Consider the following 14,657-nt stretch of genomic DNA (forward strand, 5'->3'; position numbering starts at 1 on the left):
TTAAACCAGGGGCTTTAATTTGAACAAACTTGGTAGACACCCATTAGAAGATGTTTCATGATAAATATCTAAGCTATTGATCTTTGGGGTTTTTATAAGATTTTTTTAAGTTTTTACTTTATACATATATGGAAAAACAATGTCCACCCGCAAAGGAGGGGCCAATTTTGACCCCAGGTCTTTATTTGAACAAACTTGGTAGACACTCACTAGAAATCATCAAAACAACCTTTCTGACAAATTTCCAGAATATTTGGATCAAAACTGCAGCCACTAGTGTTAACAAGATTTTTCTATTTTTAGCTCCTGTGACCTAGTTTTTGACTGGAGATGAATTATATTCGAACTTGACCTAGAAATCATCAAAACAACCTTTCTGACTGATTTCCAGGAAATTTGGATTAAAACTGCAGCCACTAGTGTTAACAAGCTTTTTCTATTTTTAGCTCCTGTGACCTAGTTTTTGACTCGAGATGACCCATCTTCGGACTTGACTTGTATTTCATTGAGACAAACATTCTGACAAAGTTTGATGATGATCCAATCAAAACTGTGACTGCTAAAGTGTTAACAACCCAATTGTTGACGATGCATGACAACGGATGCCAGACAAAGCCCTATCACTATACCTCACTTTGTGGTCATGTGAGCTAAAAAGATTTTCAATTCTCCCTTTTTGTTGCCATGGCTATGATAATGCCATTGGAGGCAGCATAATGAATGGACAATCAAAGCAGCAACTAATTGTATAAAGAAATATTTCAGGGAGCATAAAAGGTTTGGATTATACAACACTAAACTGTACAAGTAAACTCAAATAAATAAAAAGTTCTTTTTATTTATGTCTCTTTCTTCACAATGAATGGTAATTTTTATCATATTACATAAATAATCACAAAATACATGACAAGGTATCATAGTTTAATCCACAGCCAGACTCAAATTAACGTTAATGTTTGACATGACCAGAGGAATGTTTATCATCATACTAACTATACTTTTAAAATATTTACATACAAAGTCAGTGAAAACAGAAATATATGTATTTATATTATGTAAAAAAAAAGTATACACCCATCTTGATGTTTTTGTACCTGCAACACCTATATACATACACCTTTTCTAATAGCAGTTAATGTTATATATACATGTATTATGTTCAATATAAGATTGTGGAAGTTGTTCATCTTGTTCTTTGCCTTCAACAAATCAAATAAGATTGTTATAATGTGAAAAGGATTAAGTGGTAGACAGTGTACAGGGTTGAATGAGTTAATGCAATACCATTATTAACATATCAACTCACTGCTTGTAGAATATACATATTAATAAAATAAAATTAAAAGGAAATTATATCTGATTAAAACACATTTAGTCTAGCAGTTTACATTATAATCAATGTAAAACACGGATCAAACAAGATGGCCCAATGTGCTGGTATCTGTGACCTTGACCTCGAAGCATGGAATCTAAACAATATAGTTTCTGCATGTAGTTTTGTCAGATTTCTTATATAATATCAATATCTATCAAGCAAAGGGGTGAAGGAGGTTTTAAAAAGATTAACATGCAAGCGTCTTCAAAATCCTTTGGAATGATTTACTGTTTTGCTGGTTTAAACATTTGACCTTGAACTGGCATGTCTTACATGTGGATTTTCAACCTTGTTTATATTTCCATTTGACCAAAGTGACATTAATATTCTTCAAAAGATTCAGTGAGGATAATAGGTTATCAAATTACTTGTTCAAACCTTTTACCTTTAGCTGACCAAAATATTACGAATATTTTTCAAGGGGTTCAAAAGATAGAGATCTGACACAAAATGCTGATGTTAACCTTTGGCCTTGAGCTGTGACCTTGGCATGTGAAACCAAGTTGAAAATAATGTACACTGTTTCAGGGAGACAAACATTTTACCAAAGTTTCATGAAAATTCTTCATTCGTAAAATATTGTGTGACTAAAATATGGCATACATGTGTAAACAATTCTTAATAAAGCAAAAAAAAAAAAAAATATATATATATAAAAGGCATTTATGACAAGCACACTCAAAATTTTATGGACAAAAGAATTAAACTATGTATGACATTCTGCATATTAAAAAAAACCAAACAAACAAACAAAACTTTCAAATATTGAAATTACAAAAATAATATTAAATTGACCTAGAAAAAGGAACAAGTCAAACCTTGAATTTGTTGTAAAAGAATCAAGTTAAATGTATAAACATCAGGTTCAATGTGATTTTTTTTCACAGCATCTAAGCTGTATCTAATCAAATATAACCACAAAAGCAAAATTAAAGTGTCCTTTGAAAAGTAGACAGTATTTCACATCTGAACTAAAATCAAGAGGCAATCAAACTTTAAATTTTCACAAACTTAACACCATCAACTACCAGTATGTACATACATGTATATTTATCATTATTAATATTATATATATATATCACAGACTTCAACTTAATAGGACACTTACTACAAACTTTACAAGAAAAAGCCTACATATATAAGTTTTCATATCTTACATAAAATATTTAACCTTTTCCTTTATATAGACATGTTTTGACGGCTTTTTGCCCCCCCCCTTGAGCCTCAAACAGTGAAAAAATGGTACGTCAGGGGTTGCCAGAAGAGGGATGTGCCCCCTTCTGTTTTGGGGGGTTTGAAGGGGGGCGGTAGTCCCCCTCATCGTCAAGAAAATTTTGGACATGTGACAGGCCAAAAATAGACCTTTTACTCTATCTCAATTCATTGAGATGTTGCAGCACTTTCAAATGAGTTTTGATGGAAAAAAACAATGCAAAATAGTGATTTTTCGAAATTTTGAGATGTCCCCCTAATGCCATGGCAACAGGATATCTACGACTGAGCATGCTGTTACAGAGCATATGGTCCAGTCAACATTTGTGCCAAAGTTCATCAGTATTGAAGCATTTTTCATAGTTTCATAGCAGTTTGAACTTGTAACAGGAACCTTTTCAATGAAAACGGCCATTTTTCACAATACATGTATGCTCATGGGGTAAAAGGTTAAGGAATTTATTTACAAAATCATGACATCCACTATCGAGAACAATTGTAATAGATTTTATGTCAATATAACTGCTGGGTACTTTATTAGCCATAATCAAATGAAAAATAATAACATTTTAACATAACAGATCATATTTCACTTGTAGATAAGTATATAGACACACAAGTTACAACATCTAATAATATACATAACATAAACCGGTCTGTACTACACATGTATTTTGATTGTATTACATTACAGCATTGATTACTAAATTACGGTCTTTAAATGTTATGTATTCAACTTGAGTTTGCATTGAACAGCTAAAACAATGACCAGAAAAATTGTCTTCTAACAAGTCCTAGCTATAAACAAATGATTCTTTTCATACAAATAAAAAATCTCTTTATTTGAATCCTTGATAAATAGCAGATAATCTTAACATGTGACACTGTACCTTTAATGTTAAACAATTAAACTAAAATGTTACCTCATTAACATAATATAATACTAAAGAAGACATTTATGTATGCTCAAGCTGAAACACAAATGAAAATTTCCCATTTAAATTTGATCCCCCCCCCTCCCTCCACCATAAAAATAACAAAACAAACAAAAACAACAACAAAACAAAACAACCAAAAAAAACAAAAAAACCAAAAACAAAACAAAAAAAGATTATTCATATTTTGTTTCAGCATACAATGGAGGCAACATCCCTAACAATGTTGCAACTGCAAAGTGATCTTTATTTACACAAAAACCTATTAATAAAGAATTCATTACATTAGTTTCATGTTAAAGAACTTTGTAAAATTAGTGAGTTTATAAAGTACTTAGAATAAGGTGCAATTATTTCAAGGTATGTACATAGCCTGATAACAAACAAAAAACACAAAATCTGGATATTAATACATTGTACCTATAAACATCAATTTCACTTTTCTATAAGTGTTATTTTCTTATATATATAAATGTCATAGTTTTATTATTATATCAACTGTCCTTGATACACTGAAATAATCAATTATATAAATTATCATTAATTCAAATTTACAGACTGGTTAGCAATACTAATTATCTAGCAGACATACCCTGTTGTCTAGAATAACAGGTATTACATAACCCACCCTTGGCTGAATTTCCATAATTTGTACAGCCAGTTTTATTATTATTTTTACAATACGACTTAATTTTCTTACTATCAATCAATCTATTGTAGGAAATTCCAAACTGGTCATCTCCATTTATAGCATGCTCATTAACTGTAGCTCCACCATGAAGTTCAGCTGGAACCACTTCTGGTCTATGATTTCTTTTATCTCTACCAGTTTCAGACGGATTTGCGTAAGTAATCCTGCTTTGAATAGGTAGCCGAACCTGTTGTTGATGTTGACCAACCAGAATCTGTCGCTGTTGTTCTAACGATGCTGGAGACAGCGGGACATATTGTGTAGTGGCTTGTTCATAGTGATAAGAACATCTATCAAGTTGGCTAGGGTCCCCGTATCTCGTGCAGTCTTTCTCTATACAGAGTTTAGCTTTACGTGCTACAAGGGGTACTGTCTGTCTTGACTGCACTTGTTGACCTACAGGAATTATTGGTGCTGTGTTTGTAGACGCACGTGATTTACTGATCAAGGGTGCTGTATGCCGTGCTGGTACTGAAATTAATTTTTTTAATGTACATAACATTTATTTCATTTAATTAGTGGAATAATATACTTAAAAGATTTGCTGTAATTAAATGCATTAAGAAACTGTCAATATTGTCTAGGTACCTGTTGGCAGTCCTAGCTACGTATGTTTTATTAGACGCTTTTTTCACTTCAGTTTCATTGAAGCAAAAATCTGTACTAATATGTTTTATTTACTATCTTATATTTGAGGTAAGTTTGGGGAGTCACTATTACTATAACTTATTTATTTGTTGACAAATGAAGTTCACATTTCAACCCAATACACATGTATATAGTGCTACATCGCAAACTTTTAAATCTTTATCATAACATAAACAATGGCTTGCCCCCGACACACAGCTTGCAATTCTTCGATTACAAGTCTGATTTGTTAACCACCCAACTATATTAACATAGTAAATATTTTTAAAACAGTTTCAGAATAGTAATGTTTACTGGCATCATCAAGGTATGGCAGAAATAAAGTTTTGTGTCAGATAGTTGAAATCACACATTTATATGTCGATTATTAGAAGATTATAAACTCGAGGCCAAAGACTATACCTTGTGCTTTAAAGCATGAAGAACAAAATCCATTAGATTCTGGTGACCCAAAGAAAGTACAACCTAATGTTTGACATTGTGTACCTGCTCCTCCAACTGAAAATTTGATAACATTTACATGTGTATAAAATAAACTAAAACCATTCAGTTTGATAAACATTTTAGTATAATCACAAAATACATAATTCTATCCAATACTTTCTATCAGGCTAATGATAAACATGTTTTGCGGTTTACTAACTTGGTTAATCAGATATAAACTCTTTACAGTCTTAACGATAAGGAATCTCAAATTAATTTAATTTTAAGTTTATTCAATCTTAACAATAAGTATAAAATAGTTTAATATCATTCAGCAATATGATTTAAATAATCTTAAAAAGATTTCAAACATCATCACAAGTATACTACATTACTTATTATCTTTTAAGCTAATACAATCAGGGGTTTTCCCTGTCACTCGCCAATGGCGCAAAATGAGATGAAATATTGTTTGTCATACCTGATTTTCTGTTATCTTCCTTGGTCTTTTTAGCCTGAAATCGTTGCAGAACAGCACTACACTCATCACATAGTTTTTTGGGCGGGTAAATCAACGTGCTACAAGAAGGCGATGCACATTTTATTTTATCTCTTGAACTAACAACCACTGGATTCAACTTTTTCATCTCTTCTTTTGTTGGAGCGATAGGACTACAAGAGGGGTAGGCCTGAGATTCATTAAGATTACTACCAGATGGCGGCTGAGTTTCAGCTGTTTCACCACCAGGGTAGTTTTTCATACATGTATAGCAGAGTCCCTGTTCATTGTCTATACGTATACCATCACAGCCGGCTGCTGCACAAATATATTTTCTTGGTTGTTCTACTTGATATTTCTCCTCTTGTTCTGCCTGAAGCTTCGTTATGACTGGAGCTATAACATGAGCAGCAGTTTCATCATGCTCCATGGGCACTGATCGCATTGATGCACCAGATAACGAAAATACATGATTCTTCTCTCCAGGTCTTTCATTTAAAATCTTCTCCTCTAAAGTTGGAGCAATATTCATTCCAACAGCCTGTGTGCCAGAACCAGTAAGTGACTTGCATCTACTACTGTCTCCTTTCAGAAAACATGAAACACATTGTGTTGCCTCAGGTACTGTTATGTTTTCATTACAACCAGGCGTTTTACAACAAGTTACTGCTGGAGAAGTCCCAGCTCCAAACATGGTTACTTGGTAGCAGGTTTCGCAATAACCATTGTTACCCCTTACAGCATTTTCATTACAATTAACTGTTACACATTTTTTATCAAGTGCACCAGACCCACTCTGGACATCCATTGGTTCAGTTTGCCTTTCTAACCCAACATACGGTGTGACTGGAATATGAACAGGTTTCTTATTACCAACCAGAGGCATTCTATTTCCAGATACAACTGCAGTTTCATCACTTGACTGAATTCCCATTTGTACATCTTGTACCTGCTCTTGAGTAGGGTTTACACCTGTTGTTTCATGAAAGGAAGGAGGAGGTGCGCTTGGTGAGGCATGTGCAGATCCAATAAAGATAGGATAACAGTTGTGACAGTAGGGATATGTGGCTTTAGAGCATCTGTATGAACATGATGGGTTATGACAGTCTTCTGGCATGATCGAAAAATCCTGTTGCATAGGTTGTTTTGGTGGTACAGTATGTTGAGGCTTATGAGTTGCTGTTGCTGTACCAACAAACTTTGGGTGACATTCATGGCAGTATGGATATGTCTCTGTAGAACATTTAAACCCGCAGCCTGCATGGCAATCTTCTCCCATCATTGACAAATCATGAAAATCCTCCGGCCTAGAGCCCTGTCTTACTGGCACGGGACCTGGTACCTGTGTCTGACGAATTGGGGCTTTCCTTGACAGTCTGTTTTGTTGCTCAGCAGTCATCTTACGTGCAACCTCTTCCTGCCTAGCATATTGTATGGTGAAATCATTAAAACATTTTGAGCAGAGATTCTGTGTCTCTGGATTAGCGAAATGCTTACAGCCTATTGTTGCACACTCTTTACGTTTTTTATTTTGATGCTCAGCGAACTCTCTTCGTGGAGACTTAGGTTCTCTGAGTTCTGTTTGAAAATTAAATGGGGGCACAGCAGCCTGCTGAGATTCTGGGCCCAATAAACGTCTAAATTTCTTCTCGCAATCTTTTCGACAAGCATCTACTACATTTACAGTATGATTTAGTGGAACAAGATTCACTTTAGCAGCAGGTATACTTGTGATTCCGTGAAAAACTTCAGTTGTGTTAACATAGTCCCGTAAAATATTAATATAGTTTGCTTCTTCATTGGGCATCAAATACCTTGCAGGTATTGAGTCCATATCCTTTGTCACTAATGGTATGGCCCTTATTGCAGCATCACCCTGATTTTGAGCGACCTCATCTTCGAAAAGCAAAGGAGCAAAATGGTTCATGTTGTATCCTAAAATTAAAGGGTTTTTATCACATTGTTCAGCTGGCCACTCTAAGGGGAGGTAAATACCGTTAATCTGACTGTCTTGAATTGTTTCCCCATACACAGTTCTAGCCATTGTATCAGCAAGCACTATGATAGGTCTGCGCAATATGTTTGCTAGCACATACAGATGGATAGATTCAAGTGATGTATATGGTAATCCATGATTTTGTTCCTGACCAAGATCGTCTGTTGCCTTGATGACAGAATCCCACTCTTCACTGCATTCCTGGCATAACAGAAAAGATTTTAATAACCTTTACTTTTCATCCAAAATTTCATCATACAAGCTTTTTAGAATTAATATGTGAAAATATAAAACCTCTGTATAGTTGTAACAATTCAACAAAACTCTCAGTGACAAGAAAATTGCACATGTAGCTACATTTACATCATTATTTAGCTATTCCTCAAAGAAAAGACTGACAACATTTTATAAATGATGCATGAAACTTAAATCCTAATTAAGAGTTTGTACAAAAAAAATACCATTTTTCTTACTGAAAAACTCAAGTAACTTATTTTCAATTCCAGTTGCTATTTCATTAAAGAATTATGACATGTAACTTATATTTAATGCTATAATACCACTTAAGTATATTTAAAGTTCCTTTGGCAATCACTGTAAAAAGGAAAAAGGCAATAGAACTTCCCTGATATAAATTCCCTTTACTAATTAAAACAAATCAAGTATTTTTTAACTTTTTAAGGGAAAGCATTTATAAAATGTTTGTGAAGTTTAATTGCAAATGTCAACAGACTTCCCTGTGCTTAAATTTAACAGTTTGTGGTAAACACTTCCCAAAAACTACCCAAGTATTTGTATAATATATCAGTTTTAAATCTCTTATAATATCTTCTTGGTTTCAAATACCATAATACGATAATAAACAGGAAGTAGAAATCGTCTCTGTACAAGTAGATTAAAACTGTACTCTAATTACAAATTTGTTTACATTTATGTGATATTTTATATTTACTCTAAAGACAAATATTCTCTATTTATTTTAATAATGAATAACATCTCCTGCTCAAACCCACCCATAATGTGATCTTTGTAAAATAAACATCAACCATCACTCAACTATTTCAATACTTCCTAAATGAAGATGGAAAAACCAATGAAATAATTCCATTACTGTGAATAAATTGCTTTAGTTTAAAGTATCACAAATAAATCAATTTCCAAATATAGCATATTCATCATATTACATGTATCTAACTTATGTAAAGAAAATAAATATTAATTGTTGTTTTTTCATGAATGTTTTGAAGCATTGCTGTCACAAGTTATGAACCTTGTCATTATGTGACTCTAGAGTAATTTAAGTGACAAGGTACAATTAGTTTAAAGAAAATCCTTAAAAAAAAGAAAGCATTTCTATCTTCAAAAAGGGGCCTTGGGAATAATTTTGATATATAGGTGAATGAGTTATAACATTGTCATACAAAATGTTGTTGGACAAGCATGAAAGAAATATCTAAAGTTTAAAGTAATTCCAAAACTCACAACAGTATTGAGTCTAACATCTACTCTGTTTAAATCTGACGAGTTTTTGTGGTGAAACATCCACCTTCTTCTCAGAGAACCTTTTGTATCTGTAGCCAAGTTCACATATAACAGTCTTCTAAGGAATAACTCTGTATCTTCTATGCCCCAGAGTCCTTGAGAAATTGCGTGTAATAAGCAATTCCCGTCAGCTGTGTATGCAAAAATATGGCAAAATATCAAAACATGTTTTTCATATTATTAAATAATTTAAGTGAATATTTCAAATTATGAAAAAATTAAATTTAAAAAAAATAGATTTTGTTATTTAACTCTATATTTCACTTCCATGTCATGTATCTTTCATTTTCAATAATGGCATAGTATGAAGAAAAATTCTAAAAAGGAGAATTTCATTTCTTATTCCATATTTCAGTTTTTAATCAAACCAAAGCAAACAATTATTTGGGAACTAGTTGATGCATGCAAATTAATCAAATTCTGAACTTTGATTTTAGCATTTTCTTTAGGAAATACCTAAGTTGTGGGAAATTATAATTGGCAAAATATCTATAAATAAAAATTTCCATAATGTTTTCATATTCTTGTACATCTAGTTATATAATGTTTCTGAATAAAGAGTTTCATAGAAAAATCTCTATAACTTAATATACAATAAATATATACCAAAAACAAAATAAAATATTCCCTTAAAAAATTTGCAATTGCTATTTTAAGAAGGTTTAGTAATGATATACATTTGTACTGCTAGTTTGATCAGAAAATTACACCAATCTTGCAATCAAGATCACTTTTGATGCTTCTACTCAAGAAACAAACATATTTACCACCAATTACAGTCCTAAAAAGCTTGGTACCTTTTATATGCATCAATGAACAATATAAATTTCAAGGCAAAGCTAAACTTTATCACAATTTGTAATGGAAAACTGCTAAAAACATTCAGAAACAAACCTGTAGTCCGTAAAGCCAGCACAGGTTTTGTTGTCCTACACCAATTGATGATTTCCGTTCTCTCAAGATCATCTTGCATATCAATGTCAACATATTTATCTTTAAACATGTGTACAAACTCCACTGGCAATTTTATCATTTGTATAAATGCAGTCAGGAATCTGTTGTATGTTCTATGTAGCAAAACAAAAACACATTTATGCAGTATCACCATCCTTTTAAACATTGTAGATAAATTAATTTTTTTATTTCACATTTCTTTTAATAAAAACTGTATAGAGGACTTTTACCAATGCTAAAAACTTGCGAAGGGTAGCTACATATATTTTCATTCCAGCTCACATTTTTAGGCATTATTACTTTTGACAAAAAGTCCCTTATATGACCATAAAAGTTATATGTTAATTTATTTGTTAACTTTTCCCAATTTTCTTATAGCTACCATACGCTAGTATGCAGAAAATAGAAAATCACATAAAATAATCAAAATACCTACACATAAAACTACAATTCACAAAAGGAAAATAATAAACTTTAAAATGAGTCAAAATATCTTAATATTTCATACTTTAGATTGACGATTTCTCCATCTGTCTGTTTGACATCTTGTCGTATTGAATGTCTCAGCTGGGAAACTTTCTCAGGACATGCATCTTGAAACCTCTCACAAAAACTGGTCTCATCCTGTCTCTCCATTTCTATAGATGCACTAGTAACTCTGCAATAAACAATGAATTCTAGCAAAATAAGCATACAGCTTAACAAAAATGTAATTCCTGCAATCAAAAAAATATTGTAATAAAGTAGACATTTAACAAGTAGACATTTAACTCATAAAAACTTGTGGGGGGTGGGGGTAAACATTTGGTTTTGTTAAATAAAAGTCTTTAAATCAGTTATTAAATAATTTCTTATTTTTATTTTTACCATAACCCTTGAAGCTATTTGACAGGTATTTTAGATAAACTTTATACATTGTAGGGAACCAAATAGTTTATTAAATGGTTGCATTCAGCACCCTCTTTTGGTATAAAAAGTTTGAATATAACAATGAAAAACAATATATGAATTGCATTTTCATCAATTTTTCAAAAGTTAAAAAGAAAATCTGATAATTAATTTCAATGTTTCACTAAACATACATTTACATGTTTGTCCATATATAACAGTAGATCTTGCTTTATATGAAATGCATTCATTATTGTTAAGTATATATATACAATATATGTACAATGGTTATCAACAATATGTTATAAATAGAAAACACTGAATAATTTTTACTCATATGACAACAGATAATAATATCATATCATTATCTAAGGTCAAGATAATGAAATGATAAATCCCACATTTTCAAGACAAGCATATTTATCAACAGCCAAAAATGAATGAATTACATATCTGGTTGAAAAAGTGTCCTAATCTTGTCAAAATCCATGACTGAGTTAGTAATCCTATGACAGCTGTGGAAAAATAACTATTATTTTAAAGCAACACCGGAAAAGTAAGTTGGTACAAAAAACCTTCTCCAAAAGTGTTATGATGTCACTGATGTGAGAACTTAACTTTCATCAAATGAGTGACCCATATGGGTCATTTTATTGGTCACTTCACTTTAGCCAATAATATATGTTGAAAAGGAGATCCAGATTTTCCTTAAGTCTGTGTGGCATATGTCGTCTACCCTTTTTTTTCATTTCAGACAATAAATATTTGATACAATCAAAACAAACATTCTGACTTTTCCACCATTATACTCTGACTAAGTTTCATGAAGATCCAGTTCAAACTTTAACTTTACTTTATTGATTTTGCCTGTCATAATGGCATTTTGCATACTTACCAGTTTGCATTTTTCAAGGTAACATCATTAATTGTTATATCAATTCATATAATATTAATAGTATTCTTACAAGTAAGTAGTTATTGATAACACATAGTGACGAGGACATAAGGGTCATATGTTGGCCATTTGGAAACATTCTTCTTAAGTTTAGCAAACCGACTGGTTAACTGATTATTTCTAATTTGTAAAGTTACTGATCTGACCAGGATATAATAAAGTGTCATTTTGACTTTAATCTTTGACCTAATGACCTCAAAATCAACAGAGGTCATAAAAAAAAACTCAATGTATTTGACCCCAAGCCTACATAATACAAAATTATGTACAAACAGACTGATGGAGTAATTTAAAACAAATATGTTTCTTAGTAAGGCAATATTGTTCAACATTTGACTAAAGTCATCGAGTAATTTAAATACCACACTCTGCATGGATAATCAACATCTACAAAATAATGAGTAAAAGCTCTTCAACCAATACTAAGCTTTGATATAATCAAAGTCAGAACATTTGCTTTAATCTATACATTTTGTTAGGATTAAATCGTTGAAATGCTACATTAAATAATAATAATTTCTACCAAATTTCAAGCCAACACAAAATACATTTTATGTAATGCCCAGGTCACAAATAAAACGGCCACCGCCCGATTTAAAGATTTTTACAACATGGGTGGCTTTCACGATTTTGTGAACGTCGGGCGATTTTAAATCTGATACCTTGTGTGGTCATGAATGAAACTGTCACCAGACGATTTTTTGCCATATGATGTTACAAAAAGCATTCAATGACAGGATGGTCTCCGCCCGATGTCCAGACGGCGTCTGTGTGATTTATAAATGGATCGGTCAGTCACCCCATGGTCCTTGTCATTTGTGACTGAGGCAAAAAGTAGGATAGAAACCAGTTTTGCTGACCCAAGAAATTATTAAGTTTCATTTACTAGGTGTTATTCCTAATTTTAAGAAACAAGTATGTAAAAAAGTGGGGTGTCAGCAGAAGTGCAAGATATTGCCCAAACACAAAATAGCACAATATCTTGTCAAGTAGTACAATTAGTTGGACTAGGACAGAGTTGTAATTCTGTACAAGGTTACATATATAAATCTCTAGCCTTTCATTTATTCCTTTAAAAATGATGTTGCTTTGTAATATTTTTACTTCTTGACCAATAAACTGCAAGCTTCTATGTCTAATTTTTTTAACATATACTGTGCTCCTCTTAGTTCACGGTACTTAACACTTTAAAACAGTAAAGAACACAAACAATAAACTTACACTACAAAAACTGTCATAAACTGTATCATTTAGTCATTTTTCTGCTATATGGCACAAGGAAACAACAATATATCCAATCAAAATTAGTTTTAATTTGTCAGATGTAGACCGTGTGTCGGCCAGTTTGAAAACAGTATGTCATCATTAAACTCGCGGTAATGGTGTTTTATTTCAGTTTTTTCATGTTTCAGTTAAAATTTCTTTACGTTATTTTCAATAATTTAAAATATTAAAAGTATCTTTACATTGTAACTCAAAATTTATTTTTTCAACAAACAAGAACATTTAGAAAATGATGATTGTTTCAGACGTATGCACAAATTTAATGGACAATTGTTGTTTTTTACAGAAGTTTGTAAAATGTTGTTCAGTTTTACATAAAAATCTATAGATTTAGATTATTTTGCACAAAAACTTTGTTGTTAAGATGTTTGAATAAAATATGTCAATTCTGACCAATTTTAACACTGGTCACGTGAAAATATGCCATTACCGTGAGATAAGTGATGACGCGGAATTAGTGATGTTGAGTATAATTACATTTAAATATGATGTTGCTTTGTAATAATTTTACTTCTTGACCGATAAACTACAAGCCTGTATGTCTAATTTTTTTAACAAGCCCACCATAAAGTGAAAGGAATATCAGTTTGTCTAGGACATATAAATATTGTGAAAAACAATAACAAAAACTATGTTAAAAATTTGATGATAATTGTTACAGTATAATTATTATTTCATTAGATTCTAATTACCTTCTATGTATTAAGATTCTATCCTCTTAAAGTATATAATGCTATACCAATAAATGCTATTAACTTTATACTGAAACAGAAAACAAATCAAAAAGGTTTAATACTTAGTTGGGGGACAAAATATTGCTGTTATTTCATTATTTATTTTTTACAAATTGTTTTCTAAGAATAGCAAACAAAATGAAACTTATTCGTACAGTTTTCAATTTATTGTAAGTTTTTTGTCGGGAATTCCACAGGATATGATCAGTATGACATTTTACTTCCTCATACTCCTAAGCCAATAATAATACAGATTATTACAGTACAGTAACATGAAATAACATTTTAGCGTTTGATAAATACAGTAGCAGAACTTTTTTAGTTTCTTGTAGGATTCCTAAATCTATAATTCTTAGGATACTTACCAAAATTTCTTGAAAATATCTTTAAACTTTTGCATTACACATCCAACGTAAAAAGTGTACTTTCCCATTCGCTGTCAAAAAGTGGAAATTATTTGGGAATTCCCCTAAATTACCAATCTTACGCAGTGATCTCCCCTTACAGGATTAGCGTAACCG

At 31.7% G+C, this 14,657-nt stretch overlaps 1 protein-coding gene across 2 annotated transcripts; it reads right to left on the reverse strand.

The window, feature by feature from the left end:
* Window positions 1-818: 818 nt before the first annotated feature.
* Window positions 819-14,657, reverse strand: LOC132759353 (uncharacterized). Of its 2 annotated transcripts, XM_060751117.1 has the most exons (8): window positions 14,502-14,592; window positions 14,095-14,164; window positions 10,784-10,933; window positions 10,216-10,388; window positions 9,262-9,452; window positions 5,766-7,980; window positions 5,264-5,359; window positions 819-4,684 (listed from the first exon to the last, which is right to left on the reverse strand). In XM_060751117.1, the coding sequence occupies exons 3-8, from the start codon at window positions 10,909-10,911 to the stop codon at window positions 4,098-4,100; spliced, it is 3,390 nt and encodes a 1,129-aa protein (XP_060607100.1). In that variant the 5' UTR covers window positions 10,912-10,933; window positions 14,095-14,164; window positions 14,502-14,592; the 3' UTR covers window positions 819-4,097. The 2 variants fall into 2 exon arrangements, with proteins under 2 accessions (XP_060607100.1, XP_060607099.1); XM_060751116.1 differs by lacking the exon at window positions 14,095-14,164 and having other exon boundaries at window positions 14,502-14,657.

Source organism: Ruditapes philippinarum, unplaced genomic scaffold, assembly GCF_026571515.1.
Source record: "Ruditapes philippinarum isolate M1 unplaced genomic scaffold, ASM2657151v2 ctg580_1_1_1_1, whole genome shotgun sequence".
Taxonomy (NCBI): domain Eukaryota; kingdom Metazoa; phylum Mollusca; class Bivalvia; order Venerida; family Veneridae; genus Ruditapes; species Ruditapes philippinarum.

Bases quoted from the DNA above. Each gene is read 5' to 3' on its own strand.
- LOC132759353 (XM_060751116.1), bottom strand. From the start codon at position 10,911: ATGGAGAGACAGGATGAGACCAGTTTTTGTGAGAGGTTTCAAGATGCA. The intron at 10,389-10,783 runs GTATGAAATATT...TTTGCTACATAG, and splicing joins GGAGAAATCGTCAATCTAAA to AACATACAACAGATTCCTGA. The intron at 5,360-5,765 runs GTATGACAAACA...TCAAATTTTCAG, and splicing joins GGAAGATAACAGAAAATCAG to TTGGAGGAGCAGGTACACAA.